This window comes from Nilaparvata lugens, chromosome 7 (genome assembly GCF_014356525.2).
Source record: "Nilaparvata lugens isolate BPH chromosome 7, ASM1435652v1, whole genome shotgun sequence".
NCBI classification, from domain to species: Eukaryota; Metazoa; Arthropoda; class Insecta; order Hemiptera; family Delphacidae; genus Nilaparvata; species Nilaparvata lugens.
The window spans coordinates 56,631,195-56,658,666 of record NC_052510.1 but is presented as its reverse complement, the minus strand read 5'-3'; the positions used below and the strand labels follow the sequence as shown (position 1 = coordinate 56,658,666).

Here is a 27,472-nt window from a genome sequence, read left to right as displayed (position 1 = left end):
AATACTACCCGTTCAAAAACATCCAACATCTTGAAAATGTATCTTTCCATCAACGTTGTAGACAGTTGCAGCCAGACCTGATAACAGCGCTCACACTCACATTCCGGGACGACACGTCACGGTACGATTGGACAGAAAGCTCTATGTTTATTTGGGATTTTTCCTAGACATTTCAAATTTATAAATTATTTATTAATTTTTGAGAAAACATAACAACAGATCAATGTAACTTACTAAGCGCGAGGTCTACTGTTCACAGAACTACTAGTTAATATAGATATAAAAACCTGTAGGATCGCAGATAACGCTCTGTGTGGCCGGGCCATTATGACTACTGCCGACAAAAAATAAATTGACAGGAATTATCTTGTTGATATATGAATCAATTCCCCAATTCAAATCAATTTCCCACAAAAACAAACGAACAAACCCTACTCTAGAACATGGTACGCCATAGTGGAGTAGGTCAATGTCCACATAGAAAACATTAAACATGTAGAAGATACATTATAAGAAATTTCTGAAACTTTGTAAACTATCTAATATTTTCTGTTTTGTTGTAGTAGTTTTAGTCTTTTTTGGGGGAAATAAACATGTATTTATTTATTCAACTCCCTTTCTGTATACTTCATTAACAAAATATATTTAATATTATAGGACTCTAAGGGCCGATTTCCGAGCTCGGGATTTAGCCAAGTCCTAGACTTTAAACAGCTGGAGTCAGAAAATTGGTTTTCCAAAACGGGGTGGAGTCGCAGTCATTGTCATAGTCACGTTTGAATTAAATTTCAAAAAACTAGAAAATTGAACACAAAATAAAATAAAGAAAAAATAGTGTAAAGTTTCAGCTATTTTGAACTATTTAGGAATGTCTAATTCCGTCAAGGGAAAACGTTTCCAATTATAGAAATGAGAAAATAAAAACTACGACTACCGTTATAAAAGCTGCGACTACGCCCCGTTTCGGAAAGCCAATTTTCTGACTCCAGCTTTTTAAAGTCTAGGACTCCGGAAACCGGCCCTAAATGTCGGATTAGGTGGATCAGCCTTCGATGAACTCTGTAACTGAAGGGGTCCTTGGTCCCATTACCCACACCCATAAGTAAATCATATATTTCATCCTGCAAAAAAATGAGAACCAGGGTTGTGATGCTTCAACGATTTTGAAATTAAAACCTGAATGGAGTAATTTTGGTGTAATACAATCCTTCACACTTCCTGACTACAGTCACTATATAAACAGTAATCATTATACAGTAACTGTAATCCTCACTACTTCCTGCATCGAAGCTATAAATCGCTAAGATTTTGAGTGAGCAACACATTTATTGAAGCCTGAGATACGGTATTATCAAAGGTGCGTACAGATATACGCGCCGCGAACATGAGCAATTCACTTTTAATCAGCTGATGCCAAGCTTTTTATATCTGTATCTTACCGTTTCTGTAAAAATACAGATATAATCAGCTGATTAGAAGTGAATTGCTCATGTTCAGATATACGAGCGTACGGTGCGTACAGATATACGAGCCGCGAACATGAGCAATTCACTTCTAATCAGCTGATTATATCTGTATTTTCACAGAAACGGTAAGATACAGATATAAAAAGCTTGGCATCAGCTGATTAAAAGTGAATTGCTCATGTTCGCGGCTCGTATATCTGTACGCACCTAAATATGAATATTATCAACCTGGATATACGGTGATTTCAATCCACCTCAAGCCAAATTAATGCAATAACTTCACTGTAGGCTATTCAAACGAATTTATTGATAATTCCTAGTGTAATTTTTACTTTCCTTGCCCTATTACCATAGGTAAGGAAAGTATTGTTTTCCGAAAAAAATTAAGGTACCCGAATTTCTAGATTTCTATACGTTTCAAGGCCCCCTGAGTCCAAAAAAGTGGTTTTTGGGTATTGGTCTGTATGTGTGTGTGTGTGTGTGTGTGTGTGTGTGTGTGTGTGTGTGTGTGTGTATGAGTGTATGTGGGTCTGTGTACACGATATCTCATCTCCCAATCAACGGAATGAATTGAAATTTGGAACTTGAGGTCCTTACAATATAAGGATCCGACACGAACAATTTCGAACAAATCCAATTCAATATGGCGGCTAAAATGGCGAAAATGTTGTCAAAAACAGGGTTTTCGCGATTTTCTCGAAAACGGCTCCAACGATTTTGATCAAATTTATACTTAGAATAGTCATTGATAAGCTCTATCAACTGCCACAAGTCTCATATCTGTAAAAATTCCAGGAGCTCCGCCACATCAATGCAAAATGTGATTTTAGATTGAAGAATGGCGAAAATCAATTCCAATTCAAGATGGCGGCTAAAATGGCGAAAATGTTGTCAAAAACAGGGGTTTTCGCGATTTTCTCGAAAACGGCTCCAACGATTTTGATCAAATTTATACTTAGAATAGTCATTGATAAGCTCTATCAACTGCCACAAGTCTCATATCTGTAAAAATTCCAGGAGCTCCGCCACATCAATGCAAAATGTTATTTTAGATTCCCGATTATCAGGCTTCAGATACAATTTAAACAAAAAAAATCAAGTGGAAAAGATTGAGCATAAAAATCTCTACAATTAATGTTCAGTGACATTTCCACCTAAAATTGGAAATAAGCTCGAAATTCGAGAAAATGTGTTTATCCAATAAAGCAAACTGTTGGCAACTGTTGATTCTATTAAATCATTCACTATGGAGAGATAGCAGACTACGTGTGTCTCCAGCGTTATTGTCCTGTCACCAGCTGGCAGATCTTTAAATAGTAGACTTGGAATGTGCGTGTACACTTGCGTCAGGTGATAATTTTTTATAACGGCAAGGGAAGTTGTGTGAGTGCGCCACACCAGATTTTTTATTATATGCACAAATTTGGTATGTAAAAAGTAATATCCATTTATATTTATTTTGCAGATTCGATTACGGAGAGAAGTTCTGGATTATCAAGTATAAATCGTTCACGTGTACCTGCGGTGCAGAGAAGTGTCGCTATTCGCAAACAACAATTCAGCAAACGCTTGAAAACTACAACCGAAAACTTCAGCTAGAAGAGAGCATCTCTGAACTCTGAACTTAATGACAATAAGTAATAGAATAATTAGTTTAAATTAATATTTGTAAACCGATCTCCATTTTAATGTATTGATGTGGACAAATATTTAAAAAATGTTAAATTGTGTGTACTGATGTGTTAGATTTAATAGTTTACAACGATTCAATTTTATAATTTACCTTACCTTTTTTAAAGTTTGAAAGCTTTTATCCAAACATTTTCATAGTGATGTGTTAGTTTTCAACGATTCAATTTTATAATTTTCCCTCAACTTTTTTAAAGTTTGAAAGCTTTTATCCAGACATTTTTAATAGTTTACTAGTATTTTTACCTGGTTAACGAATTGTTATTTTTATAGTAATAATTTGTACCCCATAGTTATTTGGAACAACATCAACAAGGTCATTTTGAATAAAAGTGGTTGACTGTCCTGGAAATAAAGTAGGCCTATAGGATCTCATTCTCGATTTTCATTGGTTAGAGTTAGAGCATTCAAGTCACTGGAACAATAATTTTATTATGATTGTCCAATTAAAAAATCATTAGAATCCTTCTTACCTCTTTCTCATAAACAATTACTCATAATAAGTTACTCATCCACTTGATACCTCAGTCGATAAAAGCTATACTACACTCACATACTAAGTGATTAAAATGATTACTCTGTTGCATATCCATATTTTTCACTATTAAAATTAAACTTGATTAAAAAAAAACACTTATGGAGTAAAAATGCACTTACATTAGTAGTGACGATCGTTTCGACCTGTTGTTGGTCATCATCAGACACTTGACGTCATCATCAGACGCTTGAGTCTGATAATGATCAACAACAGGTCGAAACGAACGTCACTACTAATGTAAGTGCATTTTCACTCCATAAGTGTTTTTTTTCAAATTCAAGTTTGATTAAAATGATATTGAAAGATCTAATTGCCTTGGAACTCATTTCTTGATTTTGATATTTTTTTTTAAAGTAATTAATGTTAATGAAATTGAAACACGATTTTTCTTTTATCTTCACAATATTCAAGGTAATTAATTAGTAGCCTATTCAATAAAAGTAAAGTAAAAATCTGCCTTCTCTTTGGCTTTATCCAGATTTTTATTGAAGATCAATCAAATTGAATGAAATGAAAGATTTATTAGATTGAATGAATTAAATGTGAAACGTATCCTAAAAAATGTTACTGTCTCATGTAAGATTTTGACAAGTCGTTCAAAAGTATAAGGTTTTTAATATAGAGTTTTATAAACAATCAGTTGAATTTCCATCACTTTTTTCGTGTAACTACAGTAGATTAAATTATCTTAAATGAACGGTTTATTTTCGGAATGTGTTCTGTCATGGCTACATCTATTCTGGATACAGCTATTCTTATCTAGAGATGGCCCAACACTCAATGTGTTCTTTGTGCTAGTCAGATTTATTTGTATGTTTGATATTAAGTAGAGTGAATAGTTGATCATAAAATGAATTGAATTCACTCAGTCAACACCTCATCATATTAGCAAGCTCATTCATGTTATGTTCATGTTTACTTACTTTTTGTGTATTAGCCAACTCATTTACCTGTGAAATTATGTTATGTTCATATTTACCCCACTTTTTGTGTATTCGCCAACTCATTTACCTGTGAAGTTATGTTATGTTCATGTTTATCTCATTGTTGTTTAATTATTTGGGCTATTGTTTAGAACAATAGAACAGGAAATTATGTTTATATTCAGACATTAACTCCATTCAATTTAATATCTGATATGATTCGAATTTTTGAAATACAATATGTAAATGTTTGTGCCGGTTGCACAACAGCCGGTTAAATTTTAATCGTGATTAATTCCACGAGAACAAATCAGAGGCGTTTTTTAAATGACGGCTTCTCTTATTGGTCTCGTGGAATTAATCACGATTAAAATTTAACCGACTGTTCTGCAACCGGGTCTTAGTCTTTTATAAACGTTCTGATTGGTTTCTGTTATTGTTTACTAGTCCAACAAAATGTGGTACGCTAATGTCGTTCTTAATAGCTTACAAATGCGCCCTAAGACTTTGAAAGTCAATTTAAAGGAAATATAATAAGAGAATTCGAAGCATGTCTTTGCAACAGTGTAACTTTTGTATTGTTACTATTTTGCTCCCTAATTATTAGAAACTTATTTTAAATTTAGCAAACGGAATTCATCCTTTTGTTTGTCTGACAAACTACTTTTTGAAAGCATTGTTTGATGTTTGATAAATTACAGTGTAATCTGGCTTATCAATAATTTGACTTTTGTAGACATTTACTACTTTGAAAAAGTATAGACGGGACTATTTTTAAATTAGGTATTATTAAATAATGTATTATGCTTGAATAATTTTTATATTAGTTATGTTATATTGTTTTTAAGTAGGTATATTTTAGTATGTGTCGATGTTCTCTCATACCAAAGGTTGTCATAAACTGCAGAGTGGCACAGGAAAACGGGAAATTTTAAATATTGTCATCCCCAAGAATGAATTCATAAAACTAATAAATCACTAATGGAATGTCATGTATTAATAATGTCATTAATGAGCCTGAAATCACTATGTCAAAAAGTGGTTTTAATTTTCAAGATTACATCACAAAGATAGGATAATTGGGAATAGTTAATTAAAAATAAGATAAGATGTGCTTTCATCAGGCGTTCAGTGCAACCTGTTAAGGGAACTCTTCAATGAGAGTGTGGCAAATCTTGGTGAATGGCTGTTAATTCAGATGGAAATTACTGAGATATTGCAATTATTCAAATGCTAATGAATTAATTATAATAAGCTGTTATTTCAATTTAAATGTTTCCATTGTAGTCAGGGATTGTTGTAGGACGTGTACGGTGTATCTTTCTTTGAAATATCCCCACAGGAACACGTTCTTTTTTTTCTTCTTTAGCACTACAGCCCAATATGAGCTTTGGCCGCCTCCACTACAGCTCTCCACGCTTCTCGGTCCTCTGTTAATTGTCTCCATCCTCTATATCCCATTTTTTGGAGATCGTCTCTCACTTCATCTTCCCATCTTATTCTCGGCCTTCCTATCTTTCTTCTTGAATGTAGCCTCTCCTTGAATATTATTTTAGGCATTCTGTTTTCGTTCATTCTACAGATATGTCCAAACCATCTTAGCCGCTGTGCCTTTATAAATTTTACAATATTTCGGCCTTTCATCAATGCCTCGAGCTCTGAATTAGTTCTTCTCCTCCACTCCTCTCCTTCTTTAACTGGACCATAAATCTTTCTTAGGATTTTCCTTTCAAAAACGCCTAAATGGTTTTTGTCATTGTCATTTGACAGGAACACGTTCATGACGTCAAATTTGGTAATTCTGTCGAAATATTCTCTGCTATTTTTCTATAATGCACTCACCGTTATTGTATATTCACACAACTCCAATCATCCATGACTGTAGTCAATTCATTCGCATCAATTGTACAAAATTTTGAACTACTTCCAATAATGTAGTGCTGCGAATTGTATAGGTCAAAATTACCCTTTTCCCTACGCCACTCTGTATTATCATTATATTTTTAATTTGGTTTTAATCTTAATTCATTATTAACCATGATGTTATTTTTATTGTTTAGAACTTGGGATTTCTTATGCAAATTTCACGAGGCTTATATAATTCGAATCCAATTCTCTTCATATTATCTTTGAGAATTGAGAAAATCAGTTGAAAACTTTTGAAGTCACTGCCACTTCAGAATGAACCACCCCTATAGAATGATATTGTACGTAATGAACCTTTTTGTGAATATTTGCTAGTTTATTGTTAAGTTAATGTAAGTTATTTATTGTCTTAGTCAATTAGATTTTTGTTATGTTTTTTATTTATTCAACCAACATTAAAATAAAGTTTTGTCTTGTTCACAAAATTGTAATAAATCATATTCATGAACTATTGTTCACCTTGAATTGAAGTGTTTTGAATTTATCCTAGAGAAAAAAGTCGTTGTTTATTCAGTTGTTATTTGAACAGTTTTTATGCATGCATCTTAATTTTAATTAACAAACACTTTACTCACTCCCTAGATTTCTTTCTCAAAGTTTTCTCAAAAATGATGCAATTTAGATGGATGAAATGTTGGAAAAACTGAAATTCAGTTCATAGTATATTGGAAAAGAAAGACGAAATACTTTTACATAAAATTGAAATATAACATTGGATAAATCTTCAACTAGTAGGTTAGTTTGAATGAATAAAAACCACTTTTTCTTAAATTATGAATGTCATTCTTGCCTGCCGGAAAGATTCAACTCACATTGTAAAATGAATGTGAATTCTCACACGGTTGAAGGACAAAAAGGAAAAGTATGGTTGGCTACTAAAGACAGGACATGCATGATGAACATATGTGTACACACATTTCATGCATTGTATCATCAACCATTGTTATTAGTATTGTTTATTTTATGTTAGAAGCTGCTGTCAAACAGATGATTTTTGTTTGAAGCCTCTCGCTGATAGAACATGCACAACGTGCATATGCGTACCTACACATAATATGTTCATCATGCATGTCGTTAGTGGTCAGCCTTAGGGAGCAAAGGGTAAATAATAGGATATATATATATATGATGATAATAATATTATAAATACTATTAATATAATTTAAAATAATAATAGGCTTATTATGTTGATATCACAAATATGGTAATAATACCATCACTGAGCTCAATAACCGTCATCAAAAAGAACGTTACATTCAAAAATCTAATCGCATGAAAATGAAATGTTACCTGCGCATGCGTTTTACCGTGTGATGCTAGGATCAGATGCCGTTGTATCAAGAAGGCATTGGACCATTGGTTCAACTTCCATATTTGATTTTTCTTTGTAGGTTATGTGTGAAATGCGTTGTCCGTTATTATTATAAAGATAAAGTTTTACTTATCCAATTTTGAAAGTAAAACAAATATTTATCTTTATAAAAAATGGCGTTCAATTTATCAGCGCCTTCTTTTGGAAGTTCAACAACCACGCCAGCTTTTAGCTTTGGGACACCATCTACCCAAACAACAAAAGGTAAGAACAACAGTGTTAAATGTTGGATCATATTTTTTACATTTAAACTGATTAAAACATACTGGTTACGGTATCTAAGATTTCCTGAAATTCTTTTGCATATTAAATCATTATTCATCTGTTATAATATTGACTTGTTTTTTAATTATTATTAATTTTCAAAATACGTGTTTTAAATTTTACTTACTTTACCTCTGTATACTAGCCTAATAATTGAAATATAAATTCAGCACAAACTTATCGATAATTAAAAAACTAAATGTTATGCCTGTACGGCATTACAAAATAAAGAATAAATTTTACTAGCCTATAAAACAGGATGTCACAAATTGACATATAGGCCGTCAATAACTTCTTATGTGATATTTTGACTTCTTCAAACTTTTAATATTATTTTTATATTAGGTCATACGAATAGGCAAGAACATCATTAGATTGTAGATTCAGAGTGTAAAAGAAGATATGGCACCATCGGTGTTTGGGCTGGTGTCTCGTGTGAGACACCAGAAATTGGTGTTCAAACACCAAAATGTGATGTTTTGGATGGTGTCCCTATGGCCCTATACTTTATGCAAATCTTCTTCAGACTTGGGGAAATTTGCGGCGCAGAGAAAATGGAGGTAGATCAGCCAATTGCAGTGATGGATTGAGTCATAGGTGGAAGCGTAGATGTCAATTTGTCGAATAGAGTCAGTCGAGACTGTGATTGCAGAGAGGAAACTTCCTAAGTTCAACATGAGCGCTTGAATACTCAATGGAAATTAGAGAACGCTGGCCGGTACATAAGGGAAACATAGCCGCCGTTGAATCCCTACCTCTGTATGTCTTCTCTGCTGCGCATAGTGAGCATGTTCATCCCAAGTCGGAAGTTAATTTGAACAAAGTATAGTGAAATGAGCACAATAATAATTAATGACTCACAAAACGCTCAAACACTCTTTGTACCTCACCCTAATAACGTACTTATGTAATTTAGGTCTTAAAGAGACTTGATAGAATGTTCCCCTCAGACTTCGAAAGGCTATAGGCTATTTGATGCTGCATCCACAATATTTCCCAATGCGAACAAATGACGACAAGTGCCAGAGTGTGAATCAGTGGTTTGCCAGCATTCGCCATCGCACCTATGCGATTTAGAGCGAAGGCCAGTAAAGGCAATGCAGCCATCCATCCACACTCTTGTACACCAATGCGTGCTGTTTTGTCGTCTGTCATAAAGGCTATTTATTCCCATTTTTAATGCGGCTCTCTGGCCTGGTTGCACAACAGCCGGTTAAATTTTAACCGTGATTAATTCCACGAGAACCAATCAGAGAAGCCGTTTTTTCAAAATCGCCATCTCTGATTGGTTCTCGTGATTAATCACGGTTAAAATTTAACCGGCACTCTGTGTAGCGAGCGCTTGCCATCGCTCGCCTTGATGAGGCACTGGTCACATTGCAATGACATGGTCACAAGATTCAAGATTCATCTATTGTCAGAACATTAAAAACAAATGCAAGACATCGTCAAAAAACATATAAGCAATAACAAATTTAACAACATCAATATTTGTAATATTAATACTACATCACATTATTAAGTCATTCATACTGCAGTCAATTAAAACAAAGTCAACATCAACATATATGAGCAGTATGATGATGACATGGCAAGACAAACGCATCCAAAGCTTGCCAGCTTGGCAAGGCACTGGACCAACGTGTGGGCTAAACATTTATATTAATGGATCATTCGAAGCATAAGTTACTAGCTTTCTAAATATAGATAATCGTTTCTTAAATAATTCTCCCTTCAATTCTAATCTACTATCAGATTATCCTCCTATTAATTAGTTATCTAAATTGACTATAAGGCTCAATTCACACTTACGCGACTCAGGTCGAGAGGAGACTGGACACTAGTCGAGAACATGTGTTTCCAAATGGTGACACTTAGACCAGTCGATTCTAGTCTGCGCGACGTCACCATTCGAAAACACAGTCATGCTCTCGACTAGGGTCGATTCTCTTCTCGACCTGAGTCGCGTAAGTGTGAGTTGAGCATAATTGTCAATATTTATAACGAATTAGTAGGAGGATAATCTAATAGTAGATTAGAATTGAAGGGAGAATTATTCAAGAAACGATTATCTATATTTAGAAAGCTAGTAACTTATGCTTCGAATGATCCATTAATATAATGCTTAGTCCACACGTTGGTCCAGTGTCTTGCCAAGCTGGTAAGCTTGGCTACGTTTGTCTTGCCATGTCACCGCCATACTAATGTCATCATCATACCTATCCCATTCCCTATCCTACACCGACTCGAGAGTTATAAAAATTAGATTATAATGCTAGTAAACTTGCTTTGCAGCTGGAGGCTTTGGAACAACAGGATTCTCGTTTGGAGGGTCGACCAGCTCGGCTCCTTCGTTCAACTTGAGTGGCACGGCCTCCACCACTACCAATACAGGCTTTGGATTCACTGCCACAACCACTGCGGCTCCTGCCTTTGGTACGTATTTCTAAAATAAGATTTATATTCAAGATTGACTGTTTTAAACAAGAATAACAGTTAATATTACATCAGATATACAAGTATCAGCTATCCTCTATAGAAGGTCCATCTTTCTGCATTCCAAGGATAACGCTATCTGCTTTGTCGAATGATAGACAATGATAGCAACACCAATGTTAATAATAATAATAATATTCGTATGGCTTTTATTGGTGGGGAGTTCCTGACGGAAGTTCCACCTCGCCTGAATATATCATTTGAGCCGTCAATGGGCCTTACGACTGTCATACTTCAGCCGGAACCGACAGTTTAACTTGCCCATCCGATAACACGGGAGTGACCTGTTCAAAAACTTTTGGCTCTGAGTGGGGTTCGAACCCGGGATTTCTAGGTTGTTCCGCGAGCACTCTGTCCACTAGATCACGGATCACGGATCAATGTTAAACAAATACAGCCACTAAAACGTGGACCTCTTTATACCGTGGTAGGTATTTCTAAAATAAGATTTACATTGAAGATTGACAAGATTCACTATACCATCTTCTTGATGCATAACCTACACTTGTAGGATCAATGGCTTCATGTTATGTGTAAAATACAAAAACAAACTAAAACAATAATTGATCAAGTATTTGTCAGAACTGACAGCATTCTTATATATTTTATGATTTTTCAGGCCCAGTTCAGTAACTAATAAAATACACAAATAACAACAAATAGACAAACTAATAAACTAGTAGTTCTGTGAACAGTAGACCTCATCCACAAGTACCTGATTGAAACTATAGACCTTATGGAAATACAGCAATAGACTGGCTTCCTCACACATCTGTGTAATCACTTGTCAGCTGATTTATGATGAATAATTCTATGGTCTGATTTTTACTCTAATATTGCGTATGAAGGAGGCTCCTTTTTCATTTTATATTATCCTTCAAATGAAAAATTTCCAAAAACCTTGTATATACATACGTCGACGCGCAATTAAGATACCTGTCAAATTTCATAAAAATCTATTACCGCGTTTCGCCGTAAATGCGCAACATTTAAACATTAAGGGCCGGTTTCCGAGCTCGGGATTCAGCTAAGTCCTAAACTTTAAACAGCTGGAGTCAGAAAATTGGTTTTTCAAAACGGGGCGTAGTCGCAGTCATTGTAATAGTCACGTTTGAATTAAATTTCAAAAAACTAGAAAATTGAACACAAAGTAAAATAAAGAGAAAATAGTGAAAGTTTCAGCTATTTTGAATTATTTAGGAATGTCCAATTTCATCAAGGAAAAACGTTTCCAATTATACAAATGAGAGAATAAAAACTACGACTACTGTTATAAAAGCTGCGACTACGCCCCGTTTTGGAATCTCAATTTTCTGACTTCAGCTGTTTAAAGTCTAGGACTTAAAAACCAGCCTAAGAGAAATGACAAACCTTCAACTTGAATCTTAGACCTCACTTCGCTCGGTCAATAAAACGTTTATATAATATGGTTATAACGTTCAACATAAATAAATATGTCTCGTCAGGTTTTCTTCCTTCTTGTGAGTCCAGATGCCAAGCTCTCCCACAGTCCCCTCCAGCCATGACATGGTCAGCTCATCCACCAGGTGAATACCCCTGAGTCCCCATAGGAATTCCTACCCTTAGTTCCTTCATAGGAATACAGTGGACAGTCTTCCACCAAGTGCTGCATCGTCTGCACATCTCCACAGGTGCAGTGGGGGTCAGTGGCTATGCCCCAAGTAGTCTGTGCTTGATCACACCTGCCTGCAGATTTACGAAAGCGATTCAACCTGCACCACAGCATTCTTATAAGAAACGACAATAATTTTCATGCTGACAATGCCAAATTGTTTGTAGACTACCGTATGTAGAAATAAACTACCAAAATATTGCATCTAAATTATAAAAATGTATTATTAAATCATGAAAAGATAATTATACTTTCTTGATGGATAAGATATATTTCAAGTTTCAAGTTTTTATTGGGCCAGTTGAACATAGAAGTTACATATAGCCAAGTCACAATTCACATTGAAGAAACATACAATAAATTGCACAGCTACAATGCATACAATAGACAATAATAAATAAAACAGATCTGTGTCAGATCAGATTTGAGTTAGTGTTGATCATTATTAACAAGAATCACAGATATCTGATATAGAAGGCGGTGATAACTGAGAATGGGCGGCAACTCTGTATTCCTATAATTTCCACTGACTTCATAACCTATATAATGAGATGGAATTGACCATTATTTATTACAATTATCAGATTTACTGGGATAGCTTGTATCACAACTATCTAGTATAAAAGGTTTTGGAAAAGAGAAAGTGTTAACAATGCCATCTTATCATTCCACTAACTTTGAAACGTGAATATTACTATAGATCTACTATAGTGAGGTCCACGTTATAATGGCAGTGGAGGAAGATAGGAGAACAACGTTGCCGATTTACCGGGATAGCTTGTATCACAGCTAACTAGTATAGAAGGTTTTGGAAAAGAGAAATTGTTAACAAAGCCATCTCATCATTCCACTAACTTTGAAACGTGAATCTTACTATAGATCTACTAGAGTGAGGTCCACGTTATAATGGCATTGGAGGAAGATAGGAAAACATCGTTGCCGATTCTCTGTCTTGTCAATGCCTTCTTATAGACGGTAGCTGATACAGGTTTATTGATGTGATAATATTAACTGTTCATTCTCGTTTAAAAATAATCAATTATATTTTATCAAGCAAGAATTATATTTTTCAATAATTTCATAATTAAGATTAAGTATTTTGTTAATTAATTGAATTGAATTACTGCCTTCATTTTCGTAGAGAGCGAAGTTAGGGCGCAGTCGGCCCTCTCTTAAACTTAACTCTCTATTACAAGATAACAATACAAAAAAATACAAGAATTAATAATTCTTCATTGTTAAAAGACAATCTGGCAACAGAGCAAAGCGAGAAAGAGAGCGATTTCCGCTTTGTTGACTGATAGACAATGATAGCAATACCATTGCTAATCAAACACTGCCATTATAACGTGGACCTCACTATAGTCGATATTTTAATGTTTTGAAATATTTTATTGCAGGATCAGCTTTCGGCTCATTCGGTTCTACGTCCACTACTAGTACCGGGCAAACGGGTTTTGGCACCTTCGGAGGGTTTGGATCGACAACAACTTCTACAGCTCCGACGTTTGGCTTTGGATCGAATCAGTCGACATCCAGTGCTATGCCTTCACTATTCAACAAGTTTGGACAAACATCCACGGCACCTTCTACTAGTAAGCATTAATGAGTTTTCACGATTCTGAAATGATATCAAGATATAGTTTTTCATGTGTCATGAATTTGTAGTTGTAGAATTATTGTAGGCCTTTTTATCATTGTGCAATAAGTTGTATTGGACGGAAGATATTGTACAGAATCAAAACAAATAGAATGGCAATAATTTATTAAACAAAAATCAGAGCTATGAAATCCTCTGAAGATTTCAACACGTAGTAGAGAATGTTTTAATAATTATCTAGTAAGTTTATTGTCTCTCATTTTTCAAAACATTTTGTTATAAAGGCTATATTTTTGTCAAGAATAAATGCTAGATAACTACATTATATTGATATTATATATCAAAAATCTGGTGTGGTACACTCACACAACTTTCCTTGCTTATTGAACTGTAAGCCTCATTCTCAAACGAGAATAATTTAGGGGAATAACATAATGACAATTGGCGGCAACATATTTGCAACTACGGTCAGACTACTGTATATCTGTATATATAATTATTGTTTTCAGAGTACTTTTTCCTAATTGTGAAATTCGATGATTTTTTTTAAAGTTGTCAAAACAGCTGTTCTACAGATGAAATATCTGGACTATGTGTTCTTTTTATAAACTGCTCTACCTACCTACCTCATGCACGAGAGGGAGTTTACAAAGTCTATTTCTCAAGGATGAGGTGGACCCCATTAGTTTCCCAGGAAAAAGACTCATGTCAATTGATAGAGCTGATAAATAAGTACAGAGGGTATGAATTTGAAATAAATCGGTCAAGTCATTTTTGAGAAAATCGTGAAAAACATGTTTTTTTAGTAACTATCCGCCATTTTCTCAAGAATATTACGTAGCTCCTGCAATTTTCCCAGAAATGAGACTCATGTCAGTTTATAGGCTTATAAATAGCTATCCATGGTATAAATTAGAGGAAATCGTTAGAGCCGTTTTAGAGAAAACCGTGAAAAACATGGTTTTTTAGTAATTATCCACCATTTTTTCCGCCATCTTGAATTGAATTTTATTGAATTTCTTATTGTCGGATCCTCATGGTATAAGGACCTTAAGTTTAAAATTTCAAGTCAATCGGTTGATTAGGAATGGAGTTATCGTGTTCACAGACATACACACACACACACACACACACACACACACACACACACACACACACACACACACACACACACACACACACACACACACACACACACACACACACACACATACACACACACAGACCAACTCAGGGGGACTTGAAACGTATAGAAAACTTGAAATTAGGGTACCTTAATTTTTTTTGGAAAGCAATACTTTCCTTACCTATGGTAATAGGGCAAGGAAAGTAAAATTATTGTTTTAGAGTCAATGGTGCTTTGTCAGATTCTTCTATTACTTTTGTAAGAATTGTGATGTTCTAAAATAATATTAGAACAGTCTATTCCATTCTATCATCGTTCAAGAATTATATTAGAAATAAATAACACTAGTCGTATTAATATTTTGTGATATTTGCTCTTATGTACCTGACGATGTCTATGTATTTGTGTAAAATGATCATGACAATAAAGAATGAATTGAATTAAATTAGCAGTACCTAGATTGAAGCATTGAATAAGGATTACCATAAAGATAATACTTTCTGTATGTTATTTGTTATGTGTTTTCTAATATCAAATCAAGATCAGTAAAATGAGATCTTGTTAATGAATTGGAGCAGCTGATACTAACTTGTCACTTGTCATAATAAAACTTGACATACCAAATTTTATGTCTTCATGATGAATACTTCAACAAATTGCAATTGTGTAGGTGAGGTATAAGTTTTCTTCTTTTGCCGTCGAAATATGTATTCTTCCTTATAAATATAATGTACATTCATATTTTTATGTGTTGATTTGTATTTTTTTATGTTTACTCAATAATTTCTTCCAGGTTTGGGTGGTGGTTTTGGAACTAGCTCAGGAGGCTTGTTTGGAGGGTTCGGAACAAGTTCGGGAGGCTTGGGAACAAACACTGGAACTTTGGGCGGAACACCATCATTTGGACAAGGTTAGTTGGTTTTTACTATGTTTCATTCATTAGGCAATAAATGATCTACATTATTTCCAATACTATAGGAGTGGATCAGATGCTGGCTTTATGATTCATAGGCCCGGGTTCAAATCCCGGCCCGGGCAAGATATTTATCTCGGGACACTCCCGTGTTTCGGATGGACACGTTAAGCCTTCGGTCCCGGCTGCCCAAAAAGCAGTAGTTAGGTCATGTCAGAGGCCCTGAAATTGATCAGTTGCGACCTGAAAACTCTAACACCAGACCTGAGCCAGCCAGGTCACACGATATTATTATTATTATTATTATATTATTATTATTATATTATTATTATTATTATTATTATTTTCCATTACTATGGTTCCAATCAAAAAGAAAGAAAAGTATTTTTCCATTAGTAAGTCGATTAAAATCCTTCAATTATATCAAGATAAGCTACTGTATATCTTACATGAATTCATTGGTTTCATTTTTATTTTAACGATCCAAATACATTTTATTTCTATAAAAATGAATTTATTCCATGAATTAACTATGTTTAGAAAATTGTCATAGTTTTGGCAATAAAAATCAATCAATATACCACTATATAAGCACTTTGGGCTTATATCTCACTGTGTTTATCTCAACTTTGCTTGCTTTCAAAAGCACAACATTTTTATGTTCTTTGATAACAGATCACAGAGATTCATTTGTTTTCATTACCTCTTTGATAACGCTTGACCAACTCACTAAATCTAGGTATGTAGCCTAGATCTAGGTAACGATTAGGTATGTCCCTCAGAATTATTTTATTTTGTTATTAAATATTGTACTGTTAATACCCATCGTAGTCATTCGACATTTTGCACAAACCCTTGTTATACATAGTACTGCTTTACCAGATTTAGTAAAATTTTTACTTTCCTTGCCCTATTACCATTGGTGAGGAAAGTATTGCTTTCCGAAAAAAATTAAGGTACCCCAATTTCAAAAATTCTATACGTTTCTAGGTCCCCTGAGTACAAAAAAGTGGTTTTTGGGTATTGGTCTGTATGTGTGTGTGTGTGTGTGTGTGTGTGTGTGTGTGTGTGTGTGTGTGTGTGTGTATGAGTGTATGTGCGTCTGTGTAGACGATATCTCATCTCCCAATTAACAGAATGACTTGAAATTTGGAACTTAAGGTCCTTACAATATAAGGACCCGACACGAACAATTTCGATCTAATGCAATTCAATATGGCGGCTAAAATGGCGAAAATGTTGTCAAAAACAGGGTTTTTCGCGATTTTCTTGAAAACGGCTCCAACAATTTTGATCAAATTTATACCTCAAATAGTAATTGATAAGCTCTATCAACTGCCACAAGTCATATATCTGTAAAAATTCCAGGAGCTCCGCCCCATCTATGCAAAGTTTGATTTTAGATTCCCAATTATCAGGCTTCAGATACAATTTAAACAAAAAATTCCAAGTGGAAAAGATTAAGCATGAAAATCTCTACAATTTATGTTCAATAACATTTTCACCTAAAATTCAAAATAAGCTCGAAATTCGAGAAAATGTTATTATTTCAATTGCAAACTGTTGGCTACTGTTGATTCTATTTAATCATCCACTATGAAGAGATAGCAGACTTCGTGTCTCCAGCGTTATTGTCCTGTCACCAGCTGGCTTGGATCTTTGAATAGTAGACTTGAGATTCGCGTGTACTCTAGCGTCAGGTGATAAATTTTCATAATGGCAAGGAAAGTTGTGTGAGTGCGCCACACCAGATTTTTCCCACATGGGTTCCTATTTATTTACTCTACTTGGACATGCTGATTTGAATGTTGTTTATCAATCAGTTGTAAATGCAGATTCAAAGGAAAAATGCCAGGAAAGCTGTCGAGGCAGGAGAATGGGAAGCTCCTGAATCTGAAAAGGATCAGGTGCGAGGAAAAGACGGCTTATTTATAGATAAGAAAACGATGATTGAATCATTATTAAAATAAAAGTAGGTCAGAGTGCGGTGATAGACTATTTAGTAGATAAAGATTCTTTAGTAGAGAGGGTTGAAATTCAGTAGATAATGACTCGTCAGTAGAGAGGGTTGAAGAAAAATCAGCCAGTGCGCAACAAGTTGTTTGTCACTTTATCTTACCAGTATCCTTATCTGTTATCTTCATCAGTGAGTGATAAATTCTAACTCAGCCGGCACGAAGCAGACGACAGTTCAGTAGTAAAGACCGACCGGTGAATTCAAGTTGACATAGTTGAAAACACTTTTATTCCATGATCGAACACACTTTTATCCCATAGTCATGTTCAACCAAGCTGCTAAAATTGACAAACCAACACTCCTCAAATTGCTCGCAGTCCGTGAAAAATTACAAAACTCTCAGTATGAATGTAAGTACAGTAGAAACGACTGTTTCTAAATCACATTTCACCACATGAAAGCTGAAAACCTTTTTAATTTTCCCAAATTAACTGAGCAATACTAAGCATAACCAGAACCGTTCAGACAGTATTGCTAACTACTGTAGTAACAATGTATACAAAGTTATATACAAAGTGTACGAATTAATCAGTAATGAATTAGGACAATTTTATAAAATACATGCTGTGAGTATTAGCATAGAGAAACAATAGCGTAAGCTTACGCTTTTGTTTCTCTATGGTATAGAATATTCTTTAAGAAATGCAAAGTATCATAAGGTGATAACAACATTTTCTTTCAACAATTTATTGTTAATGTAAGAGTTGAGAATGAATTATGCGATAAAAATATAGAAATATCAATACTCTTCCGATTATATTTCTTCAGTAATTCAGGGTTCTGCCAGCAATTCAAAGTATCATAAGGCTATAACAAAATTTACATTCAACCATTGTTAATACAAGTGTTGAAAAATAATCATTATGCTATAAAATATACAAATATCAATACTATTTCGATGATTTTTTTTAGTAATACAGAGTTCTTCCAGCAATTCAAAGTATCATAATACAATAACAAAATTTACACTCAACCATTGTTAATACAAGTGTTGAAAAATAATTATGATGCAATAAAAATATACAAATATCAATGTAAGTGTTCAATGAGAATGATGTGATTTAAATAATAATAATTTTATCAATGTAGATAACAGGATGAACCCATTTTGCCTCCTTCACACAATACAATATTTTCAACACATCATACAATTTGAAATACAAGAAGATAAAAAATGAAGAAATATACAATTAATATTAAAGAATACAAATAATCATTGAAGTAATCGTAAAAAATAATTGATTATAAGAATAATTATTGAACAAAATAAAATCAAATAATAATAAAAAGAGAAGAAAGAATGAAGAGAGAAAAGATAAATAAACCGAAATTAACATACTTTCAAGACAAAGAAAAGTACATATTTTTATTTCTTCTGGGTTCAAATATTCTCATGATTTCTTGGAATTGTGAACCTCCTGTTGAGAAATTCTGTATTGGAAGGTGGCAAATAATTAAGAAATGGGATGAAATGAAGCAGTAGTAAAAATGGAGAAAGTAGTTGAAGGGAGAATGTGATGCTACTGCTTTCTTTCTTTCTTCTTCTGTGCTTTCGATTATGTTTTTTCAGTAATTTAGAGTTTTACTAGCAATAGGACTACAAAGTATCGTAAGGCAATAGCAAAATTTACATTCAATGTGGTTAATTCAAGTGTTCAAAAAATAATGATGTGATAAAAATATACAGATACCAACATACTTTCGCTTATGTTTTTTTTTTTTAGTAATTCATAGCTCTACCAGAAATTTATATTATAGAGTATCACAAGTTAATTATTTACAAAATTTACATTCAACTGATTTTTATACAAGTGTTAAAAAAGAATGTTGTGACAAAATATAGGTCATCGATACCAACATGCGTTCAATTATGTTTTTCAGTAATTCTGATTTCTACCTGAAATTCAAAGTATCTCAGTAAAATAAATAGAAATAAAAATAAAAATCTCAGTACCCTTTTTTGAATTATTTTATCTATTATTATTATTATTATTGTTATAATTATTTTAGGGTTCTGAGATTTTTATTTTTATTTCTACTTATATTACAAGTAGCCTTATACAGAAAAGAGACAGTAAAATATCTCAGTAAAAATATCTGATATGAATATGACAATACCAATATACGTTCAATGATATTTTTGTCCAGGTTTGGGATTGGGTCAAACACAATTGGGTCAAACTCAATTGGGTCAGACACAATTGGGTCAAACTCAACAGCAGCAGCTGCAGCAACAGCAGCTGTTGGCGGCTGGTGGGGGAGGAACACACTCGGACGCTGTTTGTTCGTCTGTGTTGAACTGCCACGTCTTCGGCGATGAGAGGGACCAAGTATTGGCCAAGTGGAATCTACTGCAAGCACTCTGGGGTACTGGAAAAGGTAAACAATCTTTGTTCAATTGTCACAAACAAATTGGCCCGGTTGTACAAAAGTTGTTAGATTTTAACTGTAATTTAATGCCAGGAGAACCAATCAGAGAACACTTCTTTTCAAAAAAGTTTTGTCTGATTCGTCTAGAGACGCGTGTTTAGAGTCGTCGCGGCTAGAGCACATAACCTATAAATTCATTAGTTTTCATGATTTATTAAATATGAATCGTAAAAGCAATATAGTAGCCTTCACTTCTAATTCATCTGCTCCCATAACGGTCATACAACATAAAAATACAATGAGTCATCGAATCTAATGAATTTTTAGATTATGTGCTCTAGCCGTGGTGGCTTTAACCAGGACCTCCTATATACTAACGGACCTGAACCTACAAAAAAAGTGGCCGCCGTATGTGGTGGTCTTATAGAAACTCCTACTGAGAAAAAATCACTTGTCAGCTGTTAGGGAGCGTCTCAGTTCGTCTAGTTCCCGTTTAAAATATCAATGCCGGCCACCACTTACGGGGGCCATTTTTTTCTAGGCGCAGGTCCGGTATATAGGAAGTCCTGCTTTAACCACAATGTTAATACCAGTAGTCAGCTGGTTGCTCGAATAGGAAAGTTTGAAAATATTAGGGACGGTTTCCTAGCTCGGGATCTATAAGTTCTGGACTTACAGAGTACGGGACTAAAATAAGATCTCGGGTCTAAATTGACTTTCTGAGTCACGATTTTATCTTCTAAACTCTGGAGTCTATCAAGTACTCGACTTATTCGAGTCCAGGACTTTAACGCAGTAAACATGAGGGAAATTCACAATATTTTGCTGTTGTATTGTTGGCATTATAGCAAAACGGAAACAGCTGATTGCAGCGGGATAATTCAAATGAGCATGCTCTCCAAACTATTTTGTAAAAATACGTTTCGATTTCTTTGTAGGCCTATTCAAAGCAAAACCTTTGAAAGGTGAATGAATAAACATTTCATTTTACGTTATGCTATTATTGATCATTGATCATTGATCCTAATCAGTGATTTTGGAATAAAAATTTCATTAGGCTATTGAGTTTGAAAACGTATTTGTTTTGAAAAAAAAAACTGGAGTAATAATTTATTATTGTTATTATTATCATCAATATGTTAAATACGACATTGATTAGTAACATTCAGATTGGAATATAAATTCCAAGGCAATTATTTTGCTTGAACATTTTTAGGTTATGTCACAGTCGTAAAATGAGGTTAGTTTTTCACGCATAATTCTGATACAATTTTATTCCAAAATGAGACTTGCAAACTATAAATCATGAATTTAGATGGACTAATCCAAATAATTTAAGTATTCCATGACATCTATTTGGCTTTTTATCTACTTCAAAACAATAACTGAATTGTGTTTGCTCAGTTAAGTCTAGAACTTGAATTTAAACCCTACCCCAGTTGAGGGTTTAAAATCACGCTGTTTTAAGTCCTGGACTTAACGATTTTTGATGAATCCTTGACTCGGAAAGAGACGAGAATCTAATTCAAGTCCTGGACTTATAAGCCCTTTACTCAGAAAGCGAAATTATAAACTCCAGGGTCTAACATGATCTCTAAACTCCTGAGTCTATTCAATTATTACAGGTTACTATTCGCAGACTGCGCCTCCAGTGGAATACACACCGCAGAATATGTTCTGTCGATTCAAATACATCGGCTACAGTCGCAAGCCAACAGCTGAAACCAAGGATGCCCTAGTAGCGCTCACTTTCAACAAAAAGGATGAAGAGATAAAGTTAGTGAGCATTTTATTCTATTCATTTTATCTAATCGTAGTATCCTGTTTATTGACTTTTTTATTGAATGTTTACTTATGAAATGCTTTTGTGCTTTCAAATGCAATTGCAATATACATTTTATTTGTTGAGTAGAACATATTATTATTTTTAGGTTTATTCTCTGAATATTTCATACCGACTTGGTATAAAATATTTCTTGAGTTAAGTACAAAATTTCTAAAGTTTTTTATTTATTGTGATACACTCTGTGATTCATTTGAAGTATTATGTCAACCTTCAAAATTCAAAATCTTCAAATTCCTGGACCAAAAATCAAGTGAAGAAGCAGTGTGTGATATCATAACCTCAACCTTTGGACAACATTAACTTTTGATCAAAATTTTTGGAGAGAAATAGTACAGGCTCAGCCTAGTTTTTCCTTCAATGTCATAATTATATTATGATTGTAGTATTTCGTACAATAAATGAATAAATTTTGTGAGAAGAGCTATTTATTCAATTACATTCAATGATTGTTAGATTTCTCGATGCTTCTAAAGTAATTGAAACTCATCAAACTGCTTGTTAAATTTTTATTTAACAAGGTGATTCACGTTTTGTTGTAATCAATCAATCCTTTCTTCAAAAACAAAATGTGAACTGTTTTTCTGTTCCATAAAACTTACAGTTTTCTGGAAGCTAGCTGCTCAAGAATTTTATGTTTTTCTTTCAAACGGTCGATAATATTCTGTATTTATTAATTTGAGTTGAAACAATTACTGTCTGAGGAGTTCATCTATCTATTTATCTATCTAACTATCTGTGGAAAGATTAATTATTGTAATTATTATTGAACGAAAATCCTAAATAAATGCTGCAAATCACCCCGAAGACCTCTGCTACTGCAGACATTGACAACAGGGCTAACAGCTAGATGGAAATTCGATGAGAACTACTATCCAAAAATTAGTTGCCAGCCCGGGAATCGAACCCGGTACCTCCCAATTGCTAGTCAGGAATGCTTGCCCTTACACCAAACTGACAATCTCTGGATAGCATTTGAATAAATGCATTCTCTATTTAATTCCATCTGTGATTAATTATTGATATAGGCCCATGTTGAAACAATTACTATCTGTGGACAATCTATCTGTTCATCTGTTGAAAATCTATGGTTAACAGTTGTTCCATTGGGGAGTTGATGTACTTTATTATTTATTAATTTTACTTATTTTATACATTGATACATACAATATCATTCTCAACTATGAATGATTGGGGAAGGAACAACAGGCTTGAAGCCCAAAACTGTTCCTTTCCCAAATTTAGATAGACATTGTCCAAAAATAGGTTATGTTTACCCTTCATGATTTTTGTCCAATTTTGAGTCCAAAATATATATTACGATTTCTGTGCCCAGTCTCAATCTTGTCAACGTCGTAAGAAAAAGTAACACATTTTAAAGCCTAGTAATGTCAAATGATATTCAGCTATAGTCTGTGTTAACCTTAGATTGCAGAATAGCTCTATGGAGTTCAGTGCTGTTAAATTTCGTAGACGCTAGAACGCTTGTGAGATGTGTGTGAGGAAGAGCGAAAAAGAGAGAGTAGGTATGTTGATAGAATCAGCATGGAAACGGCAACTATGTGCTTCTATTTTCGCAAGAGATACTATTGGCCAACAAGAGGTTTGAAAAACTAAAGAAACGATAATAAAATTATAGATGTAAAAATAAATTAATTATAAATGTAATTATAAATTATACAAAAGAGAGAAAAGAAAAGAGAAACAGTACTCCGTATATCAACTGACAAAAATATGTGTGGAATATGACCTTCGAATTTCAGCTATGAAGACAAAAGTGATGGCTTTCAAAGGAAAATGGCCAGTCCAAACAAAAATTGTGGTTGGAGATTCAATCTTGGAGCAAGATTCAGCCTTCACTTATTTGGGTTGTACTCTCACCTACGAAAAAGATGAAAATATTTTCAATAAGTTAAAAAAATTCCAATATATTTGTGGAACAATTCATAGAAAAAATTCTATGAATTCTTTTTCATATAAAACAAATACCAACATATAAGATAAGATTCTTTATTTCGCATCCAATTTACAACAACAGAACAGCTATATGTGGTTGTATTTGTGGAACAATTCATAGAACATTGAAAAATAAAGTAAGGAGAGTCACAAAGCTGAAATTCTACAAGACCATGGCTATCCCAGTGTTGACGTATGGAAGCGAATCATGGGTACTAGGTAGAAAAGAAATCAGCAGAATCCAAGCGGCTGAGATGCGCTTTCTAAGGAGTGTAAAGGGATGCACAAGATTGGATCTACTCCGAAATGAGGACATTCGAGAGGAGCTTAAGGTTGAGCCACTGAATGAAGAAATTGAAAAATATCGAAATAGATGGAAAGCGCACATCGACAGAATGCCAACCGGAAGAATCCCTGTGAAAGCACTCAACTATAAACCAGCAGGTAAGAGAGACGTTGGAAGACCAAGGAAAAGGTGGTCTTAAAACTAGACATGATTTTAAAGTTAAATTTTAATTATATTTTTGATAAATTTTAATTTCCAAGGCTATTTTAAAGACCGGAACAGGCAATCATGCCTATACCGTGGAAGTCAGAAGAAGAAGAAGAAGAAGAAGAAAAGAGAAAGAAACTAAGGTTTGCTCGGACTATAGATTCCAAATTTCGAAAATGGCACTATTCTACAAACACATCAATTAAATATTCCCAAGTTGATAGACTAATGTTTTTACTTATTTCTACATTTCTCAATTTAATGGTCCAGTGTATTAATCACATTATTGGGCATGTATGACCAATTAATCCCAGTGTTTTTCCTTGCTCCACTTGGAATCTTGTTTTCAAACTAAATTCGAATATTTTTGTTCCAGAACTCAAGAAACTCAACTCATTCAGAGCTTGAATTCAGTGTTTGGAAATCGACCGAATATTATCGTCAATATTGATTCGATAAAACCACTAGCAGAAACAAAATCTCTTGTTCTAATCTATGTTCAAGAGAAAGGACAAAATGGTGAGTTGATACTCGAATACTGATTCTTGATGCTGGATCGTTAATCTGGCGGTCGTGGCTGAATTAAACCGTCCATTGATAGCTTAAACAATGTCGATATTCAATAAGGCTTGTTTCGGCATAAAGTTGTAAGCCTCAATATATTGTAAATTTATACTCAAATACTGATACATGGATTCTTAAAGCTGAATCGTTGAACTGGCGTTCGTGGCTGAATCAAACAGTCATTGGTGGTTAAAACAATTATATCGATATTCAGTGAGACTTGTTTTGGCATAAAGCTGTAAGCCTCAATATGTTGTAAATTTATTGATGCAATAAAAAACTATAATTATAATTTATAAATTATAATAAATAAATACTGATACTTAAATGCTTGATGCTGGATCGTTAGATTGGCGGTCGTGGCTGAATTAAACAGTCAATCGATGGACTGTAATAATTCATAATTTATTGATAAGTAAACTAATAAAATATACAGCTTGTGAGGTGGTATCATTCCGTAAGAGACTGTTTCCCCATAAAACCTTAATATTATAGCTATCTGGATCATTGATATTTTGAAACTGTTATTTTCTGGTTTTAAAATACATATTAAATATATTTTATTATTATTTTCTTACCCTTATCTGTAAGGGTATAAGTTCATCAGTGTTCTTACAATTTTCTTCTTCATTTATCTATTTTAATTCCACGTTTCTTCTCTCTCTGTTATGCGATAACATAGGACAGTCAAGGATTAGGTGTTGTGTAATAAACTGATAAAACTTCTGTCTTCATACCTTGTATGCTCTTTCATACACATGAATTCAAATATCAATTTTACAAATAATACCGTACCATTTATTTATTTATACATTGTTACATGGAATGGGCCCGTTATGTGTACATGGAATGTGGTAAATTGTCCGATTCACAATTTACCAGGTAAAAAGTTCCGCGTTCCATGGGAAGAGTTTTGACAGATTCTGTACCAGAAACCAGTTCCAGTTCCAAAATCCTGCCCCACAGTCGAAGCGTGGTAAATTGTCCGACCTGGTACAGTTCCAAAATCCTGCCCCACAGTCGAAGCGTGGTAAATTGTCCGACCTGGTACAGTTCCAACTATCTGAGCTCTCATTGTTCGATTATTGTAGTCTGCTTGCTTCTCTACGCATGCGCTGATAATTTGTTTACCATAGCCATAGCCATAGAATACATAACCAACAATATGATGTTTGATAACCATTCATTAAATTATTTTTTCTCTATAGAAAATTAGAGAGTAATGGAATAAAAGAATTGCACACTTTTCTAGACGGTAAGTCTTTCTTCATTCACGCAGCTAGTAAACGACACATTTCAGTGTAAATCAACTTTATATTATGTGCGCGCCAAAAGCTTGAACCAACGATTTTGAAATGGCGTTCCATGAGAACATTTTGCACTAGTCACGTGATAGAACAATTTACGATTGGAACTGGAACAATTTACTGTACACAGAACGTACACAATATTATTCACAATTATGAATGATTGGGAAAGGAGCAACAGGCTCAAAACCCAAAACTGTTCCTTTCCCAAATTTAGATAGAAATTTTCCAAAAATAGGTTATGCTTACACTTCATGATTTCTGTTCAGTTTTGAAATATCAACCATTGGTTGTGATATTGTAATATTTTGTGATGTGTTTATAGTGATCATTTTATATTATTTCATTGTATCAATTATGTATGCTACTTAAATTTTATTTTTATATATTTTTAGGTGCGTTGAAGAGAGTATCACACAATGAAATAGTCAACTTCCTGTTGCAACCAATGCAGAAACAGCAGATGATTAACATGGGAGCCGATCATATTTATCCATTTGTGGCTATAGATGCCGATCAACTCAAAGAGTATTTGGATACTGCTCCTGCCGGTGAGTGATATCAATGAAATTAACTAATTATCACTTCGAAACTATTATTTCTTTTTAATACTGTAGGGATACCAATTCAAATCAAATAATCTTCATTCACAAAATAAGTGAATAATGATGTGAAATATTTTTTCTATGTTTAGTTTTGAAGCATTTAATTTTTAAAATCTACTTTGTGAAAATACTTGAGAATACTTTTTCTATGTTTAGTTTTGAAGCATTTAATTTTTAAAATCTACTTTGTGAAAATACTTGAGGATTGAAAATTTTGTGAATTGAAGAACTACAAGACCGAGTGTCGGTTGCACAAAAGCTGGTTAAATTTTAACCGTGATCGATTCCACGGGAACCAATCAGAGAATCAAAAAGGCTTCTCTGATTGTAAAATTAATCAAGGTTTAAATTTAACCGGCTTTTGTGCAACC

The 27,472-nt window shown here is 33.9% G+C and overlaps 2 protein-coding genes across 4 annotated transcripts in view; both read left to right on the top strand.

Moving 5' to 3' along the window:
* LOC111060381 (histone-lysine N-methyltransferase EHMT2) overlaps nucleotides 1-5,962 on the top strand; it is a 69,689-nt gene extending 63,727 nt beyond the window's left edge. For all 3 annotated transcript variants that reach the window (XM_039433232.1, XM_039433231.1, XM_039433230.1), the window contains exon 18: nucleotides 2,932-5,962. In XM_039433232.1, the coding sequence (XP_039289166.1) occupies nucleotides 2,932-3,088 (157 nt within the window). In that variant the 3' untranslated portion in view covers nucleotides 3,089-5,962. The remainder of the gene's footprint in view (nucleotides 1-2,931) is intronic.
* A 1,938-nt stretch (nucleotides 5,963-7,900) lies between these two features.
* Nucleotides 7,901-27,472, top strand: part of LOC111060382 (nuclear pore complex protein Nup54) — a 31,413-nt gene continuing 11,841 nt past the window's right edge. Inside the window, exons 1-8 of the mRNA XM_039433233.1 lie at nucleotides 7,901-8,118; nucleotides 10,474-10,614; nucleotides 13,708-13,902; nucleotides 15,827-15,943; nucleotides 20,112-20,342; nucleotides 21,959-22,109; nucleotides 25,002-25,144; nucleotides 26,892-27,047. Coding sequence (XP_039289167.1) covers nucleotides 8,028-8,118; nucleotides 10,474-10,614; nucleotides 13,708-13,902; nucleotides 15,827-15,943; nucleotides 20,112-20,342; nucleotides 21,959-22,109; nucleotides 25,002-25,144; nucleotides 26,892-27,047 — 1,225 coding nt within the window. The 5' untranslated portion in view covers nucleotides 7,901-8,027. The remainder of the gene's footprint in view (nucleotides 8,119-10,473; nucleotides 10,615-13,707; nucleotides 13,903-15,826; nucleotides 15,944-20,111; nucleotides 20,343-21,958; nucleotides 22,110-25,001; nucleotides 25,145-26,891; nucleotides 27,048-27,472) is intronic.